Genomic DNA, 18,135 nt, shown 5'->3' on the forward strand with positions numbered 1-18,135 from the left:
CCTGGCCATCCCAGGAGAGATGCACATTTCCTGCTGCTTCCCTTATCTCCAGCAGTCGTAGCGGCTCAGCCATCCCAAGGCTGCCAGGGCTTGGGGAAGAGGCTGCTGGGATTTCCTGCCCAAAACAGCAGGATTTGCCTGCCCTTCCTCCTCCTCCTCGCTGGGAGCCTTCAGCAGGGCAGGGGGCTGCTGCCCCCTCCTCGGCAGCCACATCTGGCAGAAGCACGGCGGGGGGTTTGCTGGGCAGGGAGTGGTTTGTCCTGGTTTGCCCGATTTAGCAAATGTCCATGGTGATGGGGGCTTTGGGTCAGGCTGGATCCATCCCCAGCCCTGTCCTGCAGTGCATCCTCCACCTCCTCCAACTTCAGCACATCTGTTTCTGCACAAAACACCACCAAGTCAATGCCTATTGACTTTTTTTTCTTATGCCCGAGCTCTGAGAAAGACTAACCCCCCAGCCAAAGGCGCTGCTGACACACATGGAAGAAATTACAGGGATCAGTTCCCACAAGCACCCCCTTTCCCAGCACATGGTGTGAACAGGCACAGTTTGTCCCCATTCCCATTCCCAGCCTCATTCATATTCTTATCCCCATCCCCATCCTTGCTCCCATCCTCATTCTCATCCCCATTCCTGTCCTTGTCTCCCTATCTATCCTCAACCACATCTCATCCTCATCCCCATCCCTGTCCTTGTCCCTATACCCATCCCCATCCCTGTCACCCTCCCAACTGCTCCTTTTTTAACTGATTGGTGCCAGTTTTGCAAAGGGAGTGGTAAAATGCATTTTTTAGCATCTTAAAGCTTATGCAAAAAGCCCAGTAGCTGCCCCTTCCACATGGCAGAGGGTCCTCAGGGCCTGCAGGGTCACTTTTGCCTGGGCATGAGGCAGCACTGGCTGGACCTGGTGCAGGAAATTTGCAGGCTTATCAGCTCCTCTCTTGCAAACCCAAGTTACTTTACCCTTCAAAAAACACATTAGAAGATAAGTGTCTTAATGAAATGTCTCAGGACAGCAGCCAGAGCAGCCTGCAGGTCATCCACCCAAATTTTCCCTTGCAACAGCAAGACATTTTAAAACTATGACACTTCCACCCCGCTGAGGATGGATGGGTTTGTATTTTCAACAGCCCCCAAACCTTCCATGGGGCAGCAAGGCTGTCCTCATCCCTTTGCCCATCACCACCTCATTGGTGCCACCAAATGTCACCATTGTCCATGGAAGGGACATCATGACTGGGGTCTCACCAGGCAGAGGGGCTTCCAGCCCCTCGTGGCGCCTGATTTCCCCAGAAACAGCCCTGGGGTTATCTGAGCTTCAAAAAAAAGTCTGGTTTTTTGGCACAGGGAACTCCTCGAAGGCTGCAGACTGTGTCCAGCTGGCTTGAACCCTTCTCACAGCCCTAATGGTTTTCCATGGCCAGGCGAGGAGTCTCCCTCCAAGGGCTGGAGCCGGCCAGCTGCCTGCAGCCAAAGCGGGGGCAGCCTGTCCGAACTCGGCCCCCGCCGGGTCACGCTCGCTGGGACAGCTCGTCCCCAGCCCCGGCACGGGTGGGAGCTGCTTTCCAGGATACCAGGGCTGTGGCAGCCCACATGCTGCCCGGGATGGAGGGAACAGGGGTCACAGTGACAAATCCCCACCAGCGCAACAGGGATGGTGCGGATGGCATCCAGCTGCTTCCCCTGGGAGGATTCCTACCAGGAATGCCATGAATGTGTCCCTGATTTATTTCTCTCGCCAGTCTAGGGGGTTTGACACTTCTCTCCTTGTTATCTGGCATTCCTCGGGCATGTATACGTTTTGGGACAGATGTGATATTAACAATGGCCTGAGGCCAGGGAAGCAGGAACCTCTCCAAGAAGATGGAGCCAAACTTTTGACTGTAATGGATTTCCAGGAGCGCTCAGTGAATCCAGCTGCCTGGATTTGGGGTTGTCCTTTCCTCCACCATTGGAAGTCCCCCTACCCCAAATTCAAAGCCAGGGAACCCCCAGCTGCCTGTCCTCGAAGTGTTGACCCCTCCAGACCTCTCTGAGTGGAGACAATGACGGAAGATGGGTCTGAGAAAGGATAAACAGCGGTGACCCCGTGCCCAGGCCGTCGCGTGTGGGGACCCCACGGGAGGTGCGTGGGGACCCCATGACCTCTGCTCGCTGACAACTTCCCAGTTGAGCTGCACGACAGATTTTGGCCCTGTGGCTGCTCAGTTTTCAGTCCTCCCCCCCGCAGCTCCCCGGTCCCCTGTGGATAAGGAGTCACGTTTCTGCGCGGCTCTAAGGGAGCGGGATCCGAGGGGAGGGAGCGGGGAGCGGCCACGGCCTCTCGCCCACGCCCGGGCCCCGGCCCCGGTTGGCTGCGGGCCCAGCTCCGGGGGCGTTACAGCGGGGGGAGGTTAATGGGGGTCCCGGGGAGCAGCGGAGCACGAAGCGGGGAATCCCCGCCCTCCCCTCCGCAGCATCCCACCCCCCAGGATGCAACCGGGGTACCCAGCCCGGAGAAAGGGGTCGGCGGCGAGGCTGGAGGGGGTCTTACAGCCCGGGGCGGATTTTGGGATACGACCCGATTGGTTGGGACTGGGGCTGAGGGATCCAATAGCGGAGCGGCCGCGGGTTGATCCCGCCCCACTAGCGGCGCGCCCCAGCTCGTCCCGCCGGCTCCGGGTCCCTCCGCCGGGTCCCGGCCGTCCCGTCGGTCCGCTCAGCTTCTCCGCTCCGGTTGGCCCCACCGGGTCCCCTCGGTGCCGGCGCAGGGAGGAGCCCTCGTGTGCCGGCAGGATGCGGGGGGTGGCGGCGGTGCTGGCGGCGGTCCTGACGGTGGGGACAGCCCTGCCCCGCCCGGGGCTGCTGCCGTACGGGCCGGCCCGCGGGGATGCCCGGCTGCGGCCCGGGGACGACGAGAGCTCGCCCGGGGTGTCGCTGAGCCGAGCCCTGCGCCTCTACGGCCACGCCGCCCGCCGCCTCTACGTGAGTCCCGGCTGGTCCCGGCCCTCCTGCCCTCCTCCCCCCGGCCCCCCACTCCTTTCAGCCCCCCTTCCTCCTCTCCAGCATTCCCTTCTGTCCCTCCACCTTCCCATCCCTCCTTGTTTCTCCATCTTCCCACCTTCTTCTCTCCACCCCTCTGTCCCACCATCCCTCCCCCCTCCATCTTTCTCTCCCTCATCCTCTTTCTCCCCAGCCATTCCCCTTGGCACCCCACTCCACTTATTCCTTCTCCCTGTCCCTACGTCTGTGTCCTTGCTGCCTTCACCCCTGCACCACAACACGTGTCTTTTCTCCATGCCTCCCTTTTCTCTATCCATTCCCCCCTCCACACCACTGCCCGGTCTCTCTGACTGTGGAGGAACAAGAGGGCCTTCTCCTTCGCAGCTGTTCCCCACCAGCAGCAGCTGCAGCTGGGATGGCTTCAGAGCTGCAGCTCTCTGGGGGATGGAGAAACTCGAGGTCTTTGTTTTCTCCATGGCCGGACAGGGCCATGTGGTCTCAACGCTTTCAACCCTGTGCCCCAGAGGGGGGACATGCTGGGGGACCCATGGCGGAGGCACCTCTGCAGCTCCTGAGCACCTTGTGCTACTCTCCCTGCAGGTGGGGACCAACGGGGTCATCTCCACCCAGGATTTCCCCAGGGAGACCCAGTACGTGGATGACGATTTCCCCACGGACTTCCCTGTCATCGCTCCCTTCCTGGCCGACCTTGACACCTCCGGTGACAGAGGGAACATCTACTATCGGCAAGATGACTCTCCAGACGTGTTGCACCAGGCTGCGGGCTACATCCAGGCTGGGTTCCCCCACATCGCTGGCTCCTTCATGCCCACTAATGTGTTCATTGCAACCTGGGAGGACGTGGGTGCCTACCAGGAGCTCTCGCAAGACACCAAGCCCTCCCAGAAGGTGAGGCTGATGGGCTGAAGTTGGACGCACATCTTACATGTTATGGGAGGATGATTCTTCCTTGCGTAGCACCCAAAATGTTCAGTCTCTTCTTTCTGGGCAGCTGGATGGTGGGTCCAGCACTGGATGAGCACCAAGAGAGGTGTGGAGCTTCTCCTCTCTGCTCAGAGCTGCAGCGGTGGTGGGTCTGTTGGCTTTGCTGGTGGGCAGAAGAGGTTTAAAGGTTGCCTTCAACTCCATGGTTGGAGGTGTTCAAGGTGTTCTCTGCTTTTCAGGCAAAGCTTTATGGTGCTGGTGCCTCTGGATTTGCATGACAAGGTTGGGAGGAGCTGGGGAAAGCTGTGGCCCAGGTCACCCATTGTGTTCCAAACCTTTTGCCGGTGGCTTGGAGCTGGTCCTTCCTTCTGATTAATGCTGCTGGCGAGGAACCAGCTTCAGAGTTTCCACCGTGGGCTGATTTTTTTAATCTGGAAAACAAGCTTGTAGGTGGTCCATCGGGTTGGGAAGGTGACCTGAGACTGATAAGGCTCCTGCGTGGGTGCGTGCTGCTGGACCTTTCCCCGAAAACGCTGGATCTGCTGCAGTAGCCAATCACATTGAGCTGATGACGTGCCAAGGAGGTGACGGTGACGCTCTGTGAGCAGGACAGGCCTTCTTGAAATGAGCTGAGTGTGAAGAGCTGCAAGAGGAAAACTCTGGTGATGAGCACCCAGAGCCGTGCGATGGGTGATGAGCTCTTGCCGCGATGGGGTGGGCTGAACCCAAAGTCCATCAGCAGCCACCAGTCCTCATGGGTCACCAGGAGCCATCTCCACTGGCTGTCCCCTGGCTCTGGGGCCCTTCGGTGGTGGGTTGCTGAGAGGGAAGCCAAGCAGGGGAAGAAATGGAGGTTTGGAAGGAAACAACGCACATTTTTTCCTCTAATTTAAAACTTGAGAAAGCAGCTGAAGAGATGCCATCGGGGGCCTCACAGTGACCTCGCACTCACCAAAAAAACACAGCCTCCTCGTCTCTTCCCAGTTGTGTGGGGTTTTTTTTTCCTCTTTGAGAAGTTGGATGGGGTTTTAAAATGAAACCAGTCTCGCTTGGAGATGAGCAGCTCCAGGGAAAGCTTCGTTCAAGACGCACCGAAATGCAGTTTGTGCCTGTGCTTTGCCGAGCTCCCTCTTAGCCAAAACTGCTACAAATCTCCCCAAACGCAACTGTTTTTTTTTCCTTACCAAATATGCCATTTATTGAAATGCTGCCTTCCAGCTGCTCAGAACCAGGACTGACCTCAAAGCCTTTACCCCTCGGTTTGGAAAGTCGTGATTTATCCTTTTTGAGCCACAAAAGCAGAAACCTGGGTTAAGATTTGGGGGGTTAAGACACTCTCTGATCCCCAGCCTTGGGGGTCCTGCTGCCAGCAGCACCCTGTCCCCTCCAGCTCCTTGGGGACACGCGCCTCATCCCTGCAGTGACACTTTCCAGGGCTGCAGAGGGGGGCGAGAGCTGACGCCACTTCTGCGGGAGGAAAAAATGCCCTTTTGGGGTGGAATTTGCCCTTTGCAGCTCTTTGCCGGGAGCCGCCGGCTGCAAGCCAGGGGCTGCCCGCCCCCCGCAGTGTCCCGCGATGCCAGCACATTGGTGTCACCCACCGGGTCCCCCCCTTGCCACCCACCACAGGGAAAAATGAATCCTGCAGCTGCCGCCACAATTTGGCTGCGTGGGGGTGGAATCCAACCCCGGGGCGGGGGAGTTACCCCCCCTGGCTTTTTGGCTGCTTTTGCACAGGGTCTCTGAATGCCCGAGTGTGTGACACACACAACAAGGCTCTTTATATCCTGCTGGGTCACTGGGAAACCCTGTGATGCCCCAGGGGCCCTTCACCCCAAAATTTGGGCTGGTGCTGCAGGGACAGGCAGGGCTGGGCTGGGGGGAGCCCCCACCCCTCCTACTCACTGCTCTGGGGATGAAACTGGGAATATAATAATTTTTCCTTTGCTTGTTGCTGGCAGTTCCTGGGGAAGAGCTGCTGCTTTGTGCTTATTTTTGGTTTTCTTTTAATTTATTGGTCCAGCAGGACATATGCAGGGTGGGGGGAGGCTAACCCGAATGCTGCAAATGTTGGTTTCTCCGCATTTGGGTTGACTGTGAGGTGTGTGTGGATCTCGTAAGGGTTGTGCTCACCCATCCATGGGTTCTTGCTGTGGTCCTGTTCCCCAGTGCAGGGCTGGCACATCCCCAGGGCTGACAGGGCTGTCACGGTAGGCAGCCAGCGTGCCTATAGCGGGATGTATGGGTGTGGGGAAGGCGGGAGCACGTGCATGTTTTTTCCTGAGGAAACCAAGCTAAAATTGTTATCGGGGGAAGCAGGGGGGTGTGGGTTTTCCTCCTGTGCTGCTGGGATGGAGGGAGGCTGGTGGTGGCAGGAGGGGATTGGGAGTGACCCGATGGATGTGATATATGGTCAGGGATGCTCCTGGGCATGGTGCAGGGCTGTCACCTCCCTGTGTGACAGCTCCAAGGGACACCCCTACACCAATGCAGCTGAGAGGGGGTGGTGGGGCTGTGTCGTGGGCTCCTGTGGAGGATGCTGAGCATCTTCCCAGCGTGTTGCATTGGGGTTTGACCATGCACAAGCAGCTCCTGCTCCTCCCCAGGAAGTATCTGCAGGCTGATCATAGAATCACAGAATAGTTTGGGTTGGAAAGGATCTTCCAAGCTCATCCAGTGCCCCCCCTGCCATGAGCAGGGACATCTTCACCAGCTCAGGTTGCTCAGAGCCCCGTCCAGCCTGGCCTGGGATGTCTCCAGGGATGGTTCATCCACCACCTCTCTGGCCAACCTGGGCCAGGCTCTCACCACCCTCAATGTCAAACATTTTTTCCTCATGTCCAGCCTGAACATCCCTTCCTTTAGTTTAAAACCATCACCCCTTGTCCTATAAAAGCCTGTCCCCATCTTTCTTACAGGCCCCTTTTAAGCACAGAAAGGCCACAATAAGGTCTCCCTGGAGCTTCTCTTCTCCAGCTGAACACCCCAACTCTCTCAGCCTGTCCTCCCAGCAGAGCTGTTCCAGCCTCAGATCATTTCTGTGGCTCCTCTGGCCCCTCTTCAGCAGGTCCATGTCTGTCCTGTACTAGGGACCCCAGAGCTGGACAGATGGAGGGTTGTTTTGGGGTGCTTGCATGCACTGTGGTGTATGGGGAGCTGGCTGTCACATCTCTAGTCCCCTTCCCTGTCTCCTCTGCTGATGTCCTGCCTCTCCATGATGTCTGTCTGTTCCTGTTCTCCCTTTGGCAGCTCAACACCTTCCAGGCGGTTATAGCTTACGATGATGAGGACACCTACGCCATCTTCCTCTACCCCAAAGGTGGCCTTCAGTTCCTGGGGACACGGCCCAAGGAGTCCTACAACGTCCAGCTGGAGCTGCCGGCCAGGGTGGGCTTCAGCTGGGGGGACGGTGATGACCCGAAGAGGGACGGGCTCTTCCACAGCCTGGCCAGCAGCGAGCGGGCGCTGAGGCTCCTGGAGCGGTGCGTGGGGCTGGGGGGTTGGCAGGAGAGCAGGGTCACCTTCCCGCAGCCCTGGAGCCTTTGAAGGTTTGGGAGAAGGAGGGGAGTGAGCTAGGGGTGATGGGCTGTGTTGGGGGCCTTGGCGAACTTTTTGGGGTGTTGGAAGGGGTGGTGTGGAATTGGGGTAGGTACCTTTGGGGTGAGTTTCCCACCATGGCTGTGATGATGAGGGGTTTGGTTTCATCTTCCAAGTAACAAGTGGTAGGATGGGAGGAAACAGCCTTAAGTTGTGCTGGGGAGGTTGAGGTTGGATCTTGGGAACCATTTCTTCCCGGCAAGGGCTGTTGGGCATTGCAACAGGCTGCCCAGGGCAGTGCTGGAGTCACCATCCCTGGAGGGGTTGAACAGACGCGGAGATGAGGTGCTTAGGATCATGGGTTATTGCTAGGGTTGGGTTAACGGTTGGACTCGATGATCTTGAGGGTCTTTTCCAACCAAAATGATTCTATGCATGTGCATGTGTGTTGCTGTCTTGCAGGGAGAGTAACACGGGGGTACCCGGTGTGTGGGTCTTCCACGTGGGCAGTGTGTCCCCCCTGGAGCACGTGGAGCCAGGGGGCGGCGGGGGAGCCAGCCCTGGGGTGCCACAGAGCCCCGAACCTCATGTCCCTGACACCGCTGGCTACACCCACGCACTCTACAGCCATGCAGACCATGTGGCCACAAATCTGCCAGTGCGACACGGCTCGGCGGCCATGTCACCGCATCCCGATCACGGACCCCGTGCCCCCGCGCTGCTGGGCATCGTCCCCAAGGGTCTGCCTGTGTCCCCATCGGGGCAGGAGCGGAGCCGCCGGCTGCACCTTGATGGGGACATTGGCACCCAGCAGAGCTACTCTCCGAACCCCTCTTCCTACAGCTCCGGGCATCACGGTGTTGGCGTGGAGGAAGATGTTCATTTTAACCCTGATGGTGAGTGGCTGTAGCCCCTCTGATGATTGAATGGGGATGTCTCATGGTGGGTGGCTTCTTAAGAAAGGTCTTTTTGCTGCAATCTCATCCCTTCCCTAGACATGAGGAAGAAATTGTTGCCCTGGAGGGTGGTGAGAGCCTGGCCCAGGTTGGCCAGAGAGGTGGTGGATGAACCATCCCTGGAGACATCCCAGGCCAGGCTGGATGGGGCTCCGAGCAACCTGAGCTGGTGAAGACGTCCCTGCTCATGGCAGGGGTGGCACTGGATGAGCTTTGAAGGTCCCTTCCAACCCAAACTATTCTATGAGTCCTGAGCAGCCAGGGCTGGAGCAAGTGTGGGCTGACAAGGCTCCAGCCAAACTGCTGCCCCTCCAGATCCTCCCAGCCAAATTCTGCTGCCAAGGGGCTGCTGGGGCCATATGTCCCTGCTGCCAGGTTTGCCGCTGCTCTGCCCCATGTCACAAGGAGGGAAGCTCAGGAGATGGGAAGCTCAGGAGCAGGTCCTGGCATGGGGCCCTGCTGACCCTCCATCACCAAGCTGGCTGTGAAGTCACCATGGCATGTACCCTGGGGAGCAAAACCCCATCCCCAGATGGCTGTCTCCCAAAAATATGCAGGAACTCAACCTCTCTCCCTCTGTCAAGGCTGAAATCAGGCAACAGGTTCAAAACTCTCAGCCTCCCCTGTGCGTCCTGGGTGGGTTATTTGGGAACCACTGCTGCCGACTGTCATGTCTTCCCGATGGTGTTTTGGGGATTGAGGGGACAGGGTGTCAATCCAACCATGAGAGGCTGGTTTGTCTCTGTGTCCTCAACCTTCTCCCCTCCTTATCCCCAGTGTTCACCTACAGCGCGGCCAGCAAGGAGACATGTGCCCGGCACCACGGGCGCTGCTCCCCGCACGCCTTCTGCACTGACTATGCCACCGGTGTCTGCTGTCACTGCCGGGCCACCTACTATGGCAATGGGCGGCAGTGCCTGCCCGAAGGTATGTGGGGTGGATGTCGGGAGGGGGACCCAGTGATGGGGTGACCACTGTCATGGGTGTCCATCTCCCTGCCCAGGAGCTGTGCATCGCCTCAATGGGAAGGTGAGCGGGAGCCTGATGGTGGGACGGATGCCCGTCAGCTTCCAGGATGTCGATCTTCATGCCTATATCGTGGGGAGCGATGGCCGAGCCTACACGGCCATCAGTGGGGTGCCCCAACCTGCTGGCCGGGCGCTCCTGCCCCTCCTGCCCCTCGGCGGCCTCTTCGCTTGGCTCTTTGCACTGGAGGACCCTGGCTCTGAGAACGGCTTCAGCATCACTGGTGAGCACAGGGGACCTGGGATGTGACACCAAGCCCCGTGGCTCTGAGGGACACAGCTCCTGGTGGAGCGGCCTGGCTCCGGGGAGGGCTTGTTGTGGCACTTCCATACTCAAAAGGGGCTGATAAGAAAGATGGGGACAGACTTTGTAGCAGGGCCTCTTGTGATAAGACAAAAGGTGATGGTTTTAAACTAAAGGAGGGGAGATTCAGGCTGGACATGAGGAAGAAATTGTTGCCCCTGAGGGTGGTGAGAGCCTGGCCTAGGTTGGCCAGAGAGGTGGTGGATGAACCATCCCTGGAGACATCCCAGGCCAGGCTGGACGGGGCTCTGAGCAACCTGAGCTGGTGAAGATGTCCCTGCTCATGGCAGGGGGGGCACTGGATGAGTTTTGAGGGTCCCTTCCCACCCAAACTGTTCTGTGATTCTATGATGTGTGGCTTGGGGTGGGTGACGAGGGGTGCGGCTCCTCCAATCCCCTCCCCAGGCTCAGCTGATTATCACCTCCCTGCCACCCTCGTGGGTGTGCCAGAGGAGCAGGGAAGGATGCTTTGGGGATGTATTCCTTAAAAATCCTACAACAAAATGCTACCTGTTCCATTTTCCTGCCCAGGTGCTGAATTCACTCAGAGCCTGGAGGTGACCTTCTATCCTGGGGGGGAGACGGTCCATGTCACTCAGACAGCCGAGGGCCTGGGGCCGGACAATTATTTAAGCCTGAAGACACACATCCAGGGCCAGGTGCCGTTTCTCCCAGAGAATGTCACTGTCCACATCACTCCCTACAAGGAGCTCTACCACTACTCCAGCTCAGGTAGGAGCCCGTGCTCAGCCCATCCCTGCGTGTCCAAACCCACCCCATCCCCACCGTGCTTCCCAACGTAACAGACATCGATGCTGAAGCTCCTTCTCCCCCATCTGGGGTTTTTTTCTTGCTGTCTGGCAGTCGTGACATCCTCTGCACAGCGGGAGTACGTCCTGGCCGCGGGGACGGCCAACCAGACCTTGTCCTACCGCCTGCGCCAGAACATCACCTTCTCCGGCTGCCCGCACACCCGCCTGCCCGCCCGGCAGCGGCTCAGCGTGGCCCGAGCCTTCGCCCTCTACGACGGCCACGAGCACGTCCTGCGCTACGCCGTGGCCGCCCGCATCGGCTCCGCACCAGGTGAGCTGCAGCACCCGCCCCGGGGTGCTCACCCCCACCCAGCACCCACCCCAGGGTACCAGCCCTCACCAGGTGATGCTGCTGTCTCCTGCCTGCTCCCAAAGTGGCAGCCTGCTCGCTTTACCCAAAAACAGCCAAAATAAGTTATGTTTTGTTGTTTTTTGTCCCAACTGAATCACTCCCGGCATGGAGGTGGGGACTGCAGTGGTGGTGGCACTGGGTGACACAGCCACAGGTCCCTGCGTGTGATGCGGGTGCTGTGGTGCAGTGGTGATGCCTATGGCAGATAGAAATGAGGATGGTCGTTCCCTGCTCCCTGTGTCTCCCAGGCCTTTCCCCCCTGGTAACACCCACCTTTGCCCACAGATGATGCCGAGAACCCCCTGGTGAACCCATGCCACGATGGCACGCACAGATGCGAGGCACCGGCGCGCTGCCAGCCCGGCACAGGGATGGAGTACACATGCGAGTGTGCGGCTGGGTACCACAGAGACGGATGGGGCTGCCGAGGTGAGCCGGGGCTGCAGGTGGGTGCTGGAGGGTGGCTGGTGCACCCCATCCCCTGTGGGACACCAGGGTGACCACTGGGATGTGCCACAGCATCACAGCACCTGCCGTCTCAAGAGCTCCCAGAGCTGCACTAAGGAGATATGGATGAATCGTGGGGGGAAACTGAGGTGGGGGATTGAGGAGGTGCTGCAGGAGCATCGTGGGCATGGAGGAGGTGGCAGATGTGGGATGGGCAGCTTGGGATAGGACATCCCCCCGCAAGACTGGGAGCAGTCAGAGCCCAAAAATGGGATTGTCCCCTGGTGTTCCCCTCTTCTTCTAGATGTGGATGAGTGTGCGGAGGGCCTGAGCCAGTGCGGCCCCTTCACCATCTGCCTGAATGCACCGGGCAGCTACCGGTGCGAGTGCCGCAGCGGGTACCAGCCGGCAGGGGATGGGCAGACGTGTGTGTGTAAGTGCCAGCCCCAAAGTTCGGGGTCCCACCACCACTGTGCCCCATGGCCCAGCCATCCCCTCACCTGCCCTGTCCCTGCAGCCCTGGTGCCAGCAACCGACCCCTGCGAGGATGGGAGCCACCCTTGCGCGCCACCGGACCGGGCACGCTGCTTGTCCCATGCCGGGGGACACCCCACCTGCGAGTGCCTCCCCGGGTACGCCGGCGACGGCATCGACTGCTCCGGTATGGGGACACGGGAGGGATTGCTGGGTGACACCAGGCTGTCCTGCCCTGGTTGATCCTTCTCCTCTTCACGCATAGATGTGGATGAGTGTGCCGAAAACCCATGTCACCCAGCCGCCACCTGCTACAACACACCAGGCTCCTTCTCCTGCCGGTGCCCACCTGGCTATGAGGGCGATGGCTTCCAGTGTGCGCATGGTAAGGCTGCCCGGCTCCCTCCTGAGCCCCCTCTGTCCCTGTGGCTGTCGTGTTCTCACCATGCTGTTGCTTTGGGCATCCCGCCAGCAGCAGGGAGCACGCAGCGGCTGTCACCATGCCAGCACGAGCAGCTGTACCCGCGAGAGGTGCCATCAGGACCCTCACCCGTGGGTGACAGGCACATGCCCCAGTGTGACGAGGAGGGTGGGTACCGGCCCCTGCAGTGTCACAGCAGCACTGGGCACTGCTGGTGCGTGGACACCACGGGGCAGGAGATCGCGGGGACACGGACAGCGCCGGGCAGCACACCGCCGCGCTGCGGGAACCCAGGTCAGTGCCACCTGCTGCGCTCGAGGGGACAGGGGAGGCTGGTCAGGTCCTTGGGCATCTCCTTGGCATCTTGATGGGGTCAGTGGGCACCCAGGAGATGCCTTGACTGGCTGGGCGGGTTGTGCTGGGTGGCAGAGGGTGCTGAGGGGCTGCTGGAGTGGGCAGAGCTCTGCCCATCCCGCGTGGCTGTGGCAAGCATGGGGGACCCAACTACCCGACCCAGGACTTGTCTGCCATGGCCTGAGTGCAGGGTGCTGCCAAATGGGTGTCTGGGCATCTCAGGGGGCTCCTGGATCTTTAGGGCACCATGGTCTATGGGGTTATAGTGGCAGTGGGCACAGAGGGGACAGCCACAGGATGCCAAGGGGGGCTGGAGAGGGGCAGCCCCAGCCCAAATGGGGCAAAACTGTGCTGGCAGAGCATCACCAAGCACCTGCAGCCTTGAATGAAGCGAGCACAAATCTGGGTGCCAAGCAGGTCTGGGGGAGCTGTGTGGCACCCCCTGAGCCCAGGGTGGGGGTGTTTGCTGCCGGCAGAGTCCACCCAGCGGCTGACCCCCTGCCAACACGAGCGGCTGTACCCACGGGGGGTGCCACCGGGACCCTCGCCTGTGGGCGATAGGCATGTACCCCAGTGCGATGAGGATGGTGGGTACCGGCCCCTGCAGTGTCACAGCAGCACCGGGCACTGCTGGTGCGTGGACGCCGCGGGGCAGGAGATCGCGGGGACACGGACAGCGCCGGGCAGCACGCCACCACGCTGCGGGAACCCAGGTCAGTGCCCATCCCCTCCCTGCAGCACCCCAGCATCCTTGGCAAGGAGAGGGGGACCCGGGGCTCTGGCAAAGCCCTGAGTCCCCCCCAAGCTTGCACATGGAGTGACTGTCACCTTCCCCGTGCCAGAGCCCACGGAGCGGCCCCGCAGCATGTGCGAGCGCTGGCGGCAGAGCTTGCTGGAGCACTATGGGGGCAGCCCCCGTCGTGACCAGTATGTGCCACAGTGCGAGGTGGGGGGGGAATTCACCCCGCTGCAGTGCCACGGGGACAGCGGGTACTGCTGGTGCGTGGATGAGAGCGGCAGGGAGATCCCGGGGACGCGCTCGGAGCCTGGCAGCACCCCCCCATGTAAGAGCTTGGGTTCCCAAATGTGACTCCTCTCCTCATCCCCAGCATCTAGCACAGCATGGGTGCCTGGCACCGCACCCTGCTCCTGATCATGGTACCTGATGCTCCCTGAGCGTTGTGTCTCTCCCTGTTCCCCCTCAATTTATGTGCCAGGTCTCCCCAGCGTCGCGCCACCCAGCGTCCGCCCGTCACCCCGGCCCGACGTGTCACCACCAGCCACGGGGACATTTCTGCTCTACGCTCAGGGACAGCAAATCGGTTACCTCCCGCTGAATGGCACGCGGCTGCAGAAGGAGGCGGCGAAGACCCTGCTCTCCCTGCATGTACGGTATCTCCTGTGCCGGGACAGGCTGGTGCTGCAGCTCTGCATTTTGCATCTCCCTGTACCGCTCTTGTCTGAGCTGGGGTGGTTTGGTGATCACAGAATCATAGATTCATGTAATCGTAGAATAGTTTGGGTTGGAAGGGACCTTCCAAGCTCATCCAGTGCCACCCCTGCCATGAGCAGGGACATCTTCACCAGCTCAGGTTGCTCAGAGCCCCGTCCAGCCTGGCCTGGGATGTCTCCAGGGATGGTTCATCCACCACCTCTCTGGCCAACCTGGGACAGGCTCTCAGCACCCTCAGGGTCAACAATTTCTTCCTCATGTCTTGCTTAATGTCCCTTCTTTTAGTTTAAAACTATCACCCCTTGTCCTATGGCAACAGGCCCCACTGAAAAGTCCATCACTTCCTGAAAGTTGATGTTGGGGACATTGGAGGATGGAGGAGGAGGAGCAGGTCACATCCTGCCAAGGGCAGGAGCTCAGGTGCTGGTGGAGCTCCCTGGCCCTCAGTTGTGGTCCCTGAACTGCAAGTCTCTACAGCAAAACTTGTCTTTTCCCTTCCTTGGACTCCTCTTGGAGCCTCATGTGCACCCCCAGCCAGGCCAGAGCGAGGGAGAGGAACGCTGAAAGCTGGACCATGACCCTCCCTGCACCTCGGGGAACTGGAACACCTTGCCAAGTCTTTCCTTTCCCCATCCTGAAGGTCGTTCCTCAGGCTGGGTTCACTGTTGGAGCAAGTATCTCCATGAGCCGAAGGGGTTTTAAACCCATCTGGATGTGGGTGTGTGCCTGCGACAGCTGGGCTGAAAACCTTGGCAGCAAGGAAGGAAGAGCCCCTCCGTGTTGGGTTTTGTTGGGGAAAAGGGGTTTGAGCATTATTGCTGGATCTTGCAGAGTGTGCCGGTGGGATAAAGGTGCTTTTTGAGGTTCTAGGCTGTGACTCAGGTGGAATTTCACCCCGTGTCCCTCTCCAAACCCCGCAGGGCTCCATCGTGGTGGGGATCGGCTACGACTGCCGGGAGAAGACCATTTACTGGACTGATGTGGCTGGGCGGACCATAAGCCGGGCGAGCCTGGAGCCAGGGGCTGAGCCAGAGACCATCATCAGCTCAGGTGTGTGCCCTTCACCGGTGACGTCTCCTCAGAGCCATATAGAATCATAGAATAGAATCATAAAATCACCTTGGTTGGAAGAGACCCTCAAAATCATCGAGTCCAACCATAACCTAACTCTGTCAGTAACCCATGTCCCTAAGAATCTCATCTCTGCATCTTTTAAACCCCTCCAGGGATGGTGACTCCACCACTGCTCTGGGCAGCCTGGATATCAACAGCTCTACACCAGTTTGTGCCCATCACAGCTCTGGGCCTCTCCTGCTTTAGAGTTCTCCATCCCTTGGCTTTGGGTCAGGGCCCTGAGACAGAGCCAGGAGCCACCTGTTCCTAAACCGCTGACTGTCCATCCCTTTGGCAGGGCTCATCAGCCCCGAGGGGCTGGCTGTGGACCATCTGCGCCGAGCCATCTTCTGGACCGACAGCGGCCTGGATAAGATCGAGAGAGCCCGGCTGGACGGTTCCGAGCGACAGGTTCTCTTCGACACGGAGCTTGTCAACCCCCGGGCCATCGCCGTGGACCCGGTCCGAGGGTGAGCAGCAGCGTTTCGGGAGGGATTTGCACGCTGGGCTTTGCAAAGTGCAAGAGTTGGACATGTGCAGTGGTGCCAAAGCCTCATCCTGACCCTGGGAGCAGCTCTGCTATGCTGCACACCCCGTAGGAGGGCTTGGCTTTGTTCCCCATGTCCTCTTTTATTTAATAATTCAGGATTTGGCTAAACCTGCTGTTTCAGTGTCGGGATGCACATTATTTTTTAAAAGCCTTGAAGCACGCCTGGCGTTGGAAAACACAAGCTGTGCCCCTGGGGTGCTGTTGCGATACAAAATGTGCTACTCCTAAGACTCGCCCTCATCTAGGAGCTACAGTTTGGGTCGTAAACATGTTTGACATCATTCTGGTTTTCTTTTAGGAGACTTTTCATAGCAAATAAAGATTAATTTCAGGCACTGTTGAAGGGAAAAACAGACTTCTTGCCTAACAAAGAAAAAGCTGATAATCTCCTACCGCTCCTTACTGTTGTGCGTCCTGTTTGTTCATGATACATTTATTTCCCAAGCAACCTTTACTGGACGGACTGGAATCGCGAAGCACCCAAAATTGAAACTTCTACAGTCAACGGAGCCAACAGGAGGGTCCTGGTGAACAAGGACATTGGGTTGCCCAACGGCCTGACGTTCGACCCCTTCTCCAAGCTGCTCTGTTGGGCAGATGCAGGTAAATTCACCAAGGAGAGATCAAACTACAATACACTGAGCCTCAAGGGGAAATAATATCTATGTTTTGTCTTTAGCTGTAGCTACCTGTGGGCTTCTCTGCCCTCCTCCACTGTCCTGCCCCATGGGACTTGGGGTGATGGGGTTGGGGGACTCACAGCATGAGCTACTTCTACATCCTGAGGCTGAGAATCTATTTCTAAATTTAGCCAATATAAGAAATACATTTGTAGTGTGTTGTTTTGTTTTTGTTTCTTTTTTTCCTCCTTTCTTTTTCTTTTTTCCTTCTTTTTGTATTTTATGTGTTTCATTTATTTGTTTGTTTGATTTTTTTTGTGGCCTGGTGACTGTCCTGTGTTTGCAAAGGAACGAAGCACCTGGAGTGCACGTTCCCCGATGGTACGGGCCGGCGCGTCATCCAGAACAACCTCAACTACCCCTTCAGCATCATCAGTTACGCCAATCACTTCTACCACACGGACTGGAGACGGTAAGGGAAGAAAAACCCCAAAACAGCCGTGAACCAGCCCCCGGCATCCCTGGGGAGTCGCTTGGAGCCAGAGGAGGGACACAAACGCTGCCCCCAGCCTGGTCCCTCATCCTGAGCACTCTCTTGGGGCTCCAGTGCTGCATTCAGCAACACCCGCTCATCAAGCTCAGTGCAGAGCAGTTTAGAAAGAATCCCAGTTTCCTGGCAGGGATAGAAATAGTTGTTGTGGGTTTTTTTTTTTAAATTGAACTTGGCACAAGTTTCTGAATCTGAAGTCAAAGAAAAAACTCTTGTCCTCAGCCGTTCCCTCTCCCCCCGCTACCCCCAGCACCAGGGACTCGCCTCGGTTCCCGCTCCAGCTGGAGCCTCTCAGAACTTCCATCCCGACTTTGCAGATTAAAACAAACACTTAAGAGTTCAGTGCGCTCAGAGGAGGCTCTCGGGGAGATCATCTCTCCCTGGAACGCTGTCTCTGGCTCCACAGCACCAAACAGAAATGCACTGAATGAGCTGGATGGATGTTTTACAGGGCAAATTCCTTTTTGCTTGTTCTGCAGGTGGTTCAGACCAATCTTTTTAGCTGCCTCTTTTTTAAATAAAAATGATTTAAGAACAATTCATAGATCAGTAACGCACTTCTCCCGCTTTGATCCCCAGGGATGGTGTGATAGCTATTGATAAAGAAACCGGCTCCTTTACTGATGAGTATCTTCCTGAGCAGCGATCGCATCTCTACGGAATAACTGTGGTTTATCCCTACTGCCCCGGAGGTAAAACACACCAAACCCCACCTCCTCTCGCTTGCCGGACAGCTGCTATGTGCTTGACACACTAAAGGTATCCATTTCTCTCTGCAGCAAGGAAATAGTTAACTGCTATTTCCAGAAACAACAATCTTTGCACCCAAAAAAGAACTTCAGCCCCAGAAACCTGTCACTGCATACAACTAAAGGGGGAGAACCCTCCACCAAGGCCAATGAATCGACTGACTTCCCTGCAAAATTATCAAGTTGTTTTTTTATTTTTGAAGTTATACCTCAAGTCTTTACTACTGTATTTTTTTTTAAAAAGTGAAAAACATTGATATAGTACAAAAAAAATAATGGTTCTGTGAATCTTAGGCCATTACTCTTGCTTCTACAAGCAAATGTAAAATGTAGCATTCTTATTCAAATGTTTTATTTTATTGGAAGAATGGCTTAATTTTGAAGAGTTTTGGCAATCTGACCACCAGGTCTTTTTATATCCAAAAATAAGTGCCTATGGGGAGCTTTGGCTGTGGTATCTTGCTGGGTCTGATTCAGCTACAGCCCTGAG

At 57.6% G+C, this 18,135-nt stretch overlaps 1 protein-coding gene across 1 annotated transcript; it reads left to right on the forward strand.

The window, feature by feature from the left end:
• Positions 1-2,776: 2,776 nt before the first annotated feature.
• Positions 2,777-17,795, forward strand: NID2 (nidogen 2; the record flags this gene model as incomplete). The annotated part of the gene is made up of 22 exons (XM_080345408.1): positions 2,777-2,965; positions 3,584-3,892; positions 7,178-7,410; positions 7,928-8,361; positions 9,199-9,348; positions 9,425-9,670; positions 10,282-10,482; positions 10,615-10,833; positions 11,200-11,343; positions 11,666-11,794; positions 11,879-12,022; positions 12,101-12,220; positions 12,308-12,550; positions 13,087-13,323; positions 13,453-13,674; positions 13,828-13,997; positions 14,984-15,113; positions 15,475-15,646; positions 16,172-16,329; positions 16,695-16,818; positions 17,476-17,588; positions 17,676-17,795. The coding sequence occupies 22 exons, from the start codon at positions 2,777-2,779 to the stop codon at positions 17,684-17,686; spliced, it is 4,098 nt and encodes a 1,365-aa protein (XP_080201534.1). The 3' UTR covers positions 17,687-17,795.
• Positions 17,796-18,135: the final 340 nt, after the last annotated feature.

Source organism: Nesoenas mayeri (genome assembly GCF_963082525.1).
Source record: "Nesoenas mayeri genome assembly, chromosome: 5".
Taxonomy (NCBI): Eukaryota; Metazoa; Chordata; class Aves; order Columbiformes; family Columbidae; genus Nesoenas; species Nesoenas mayeri.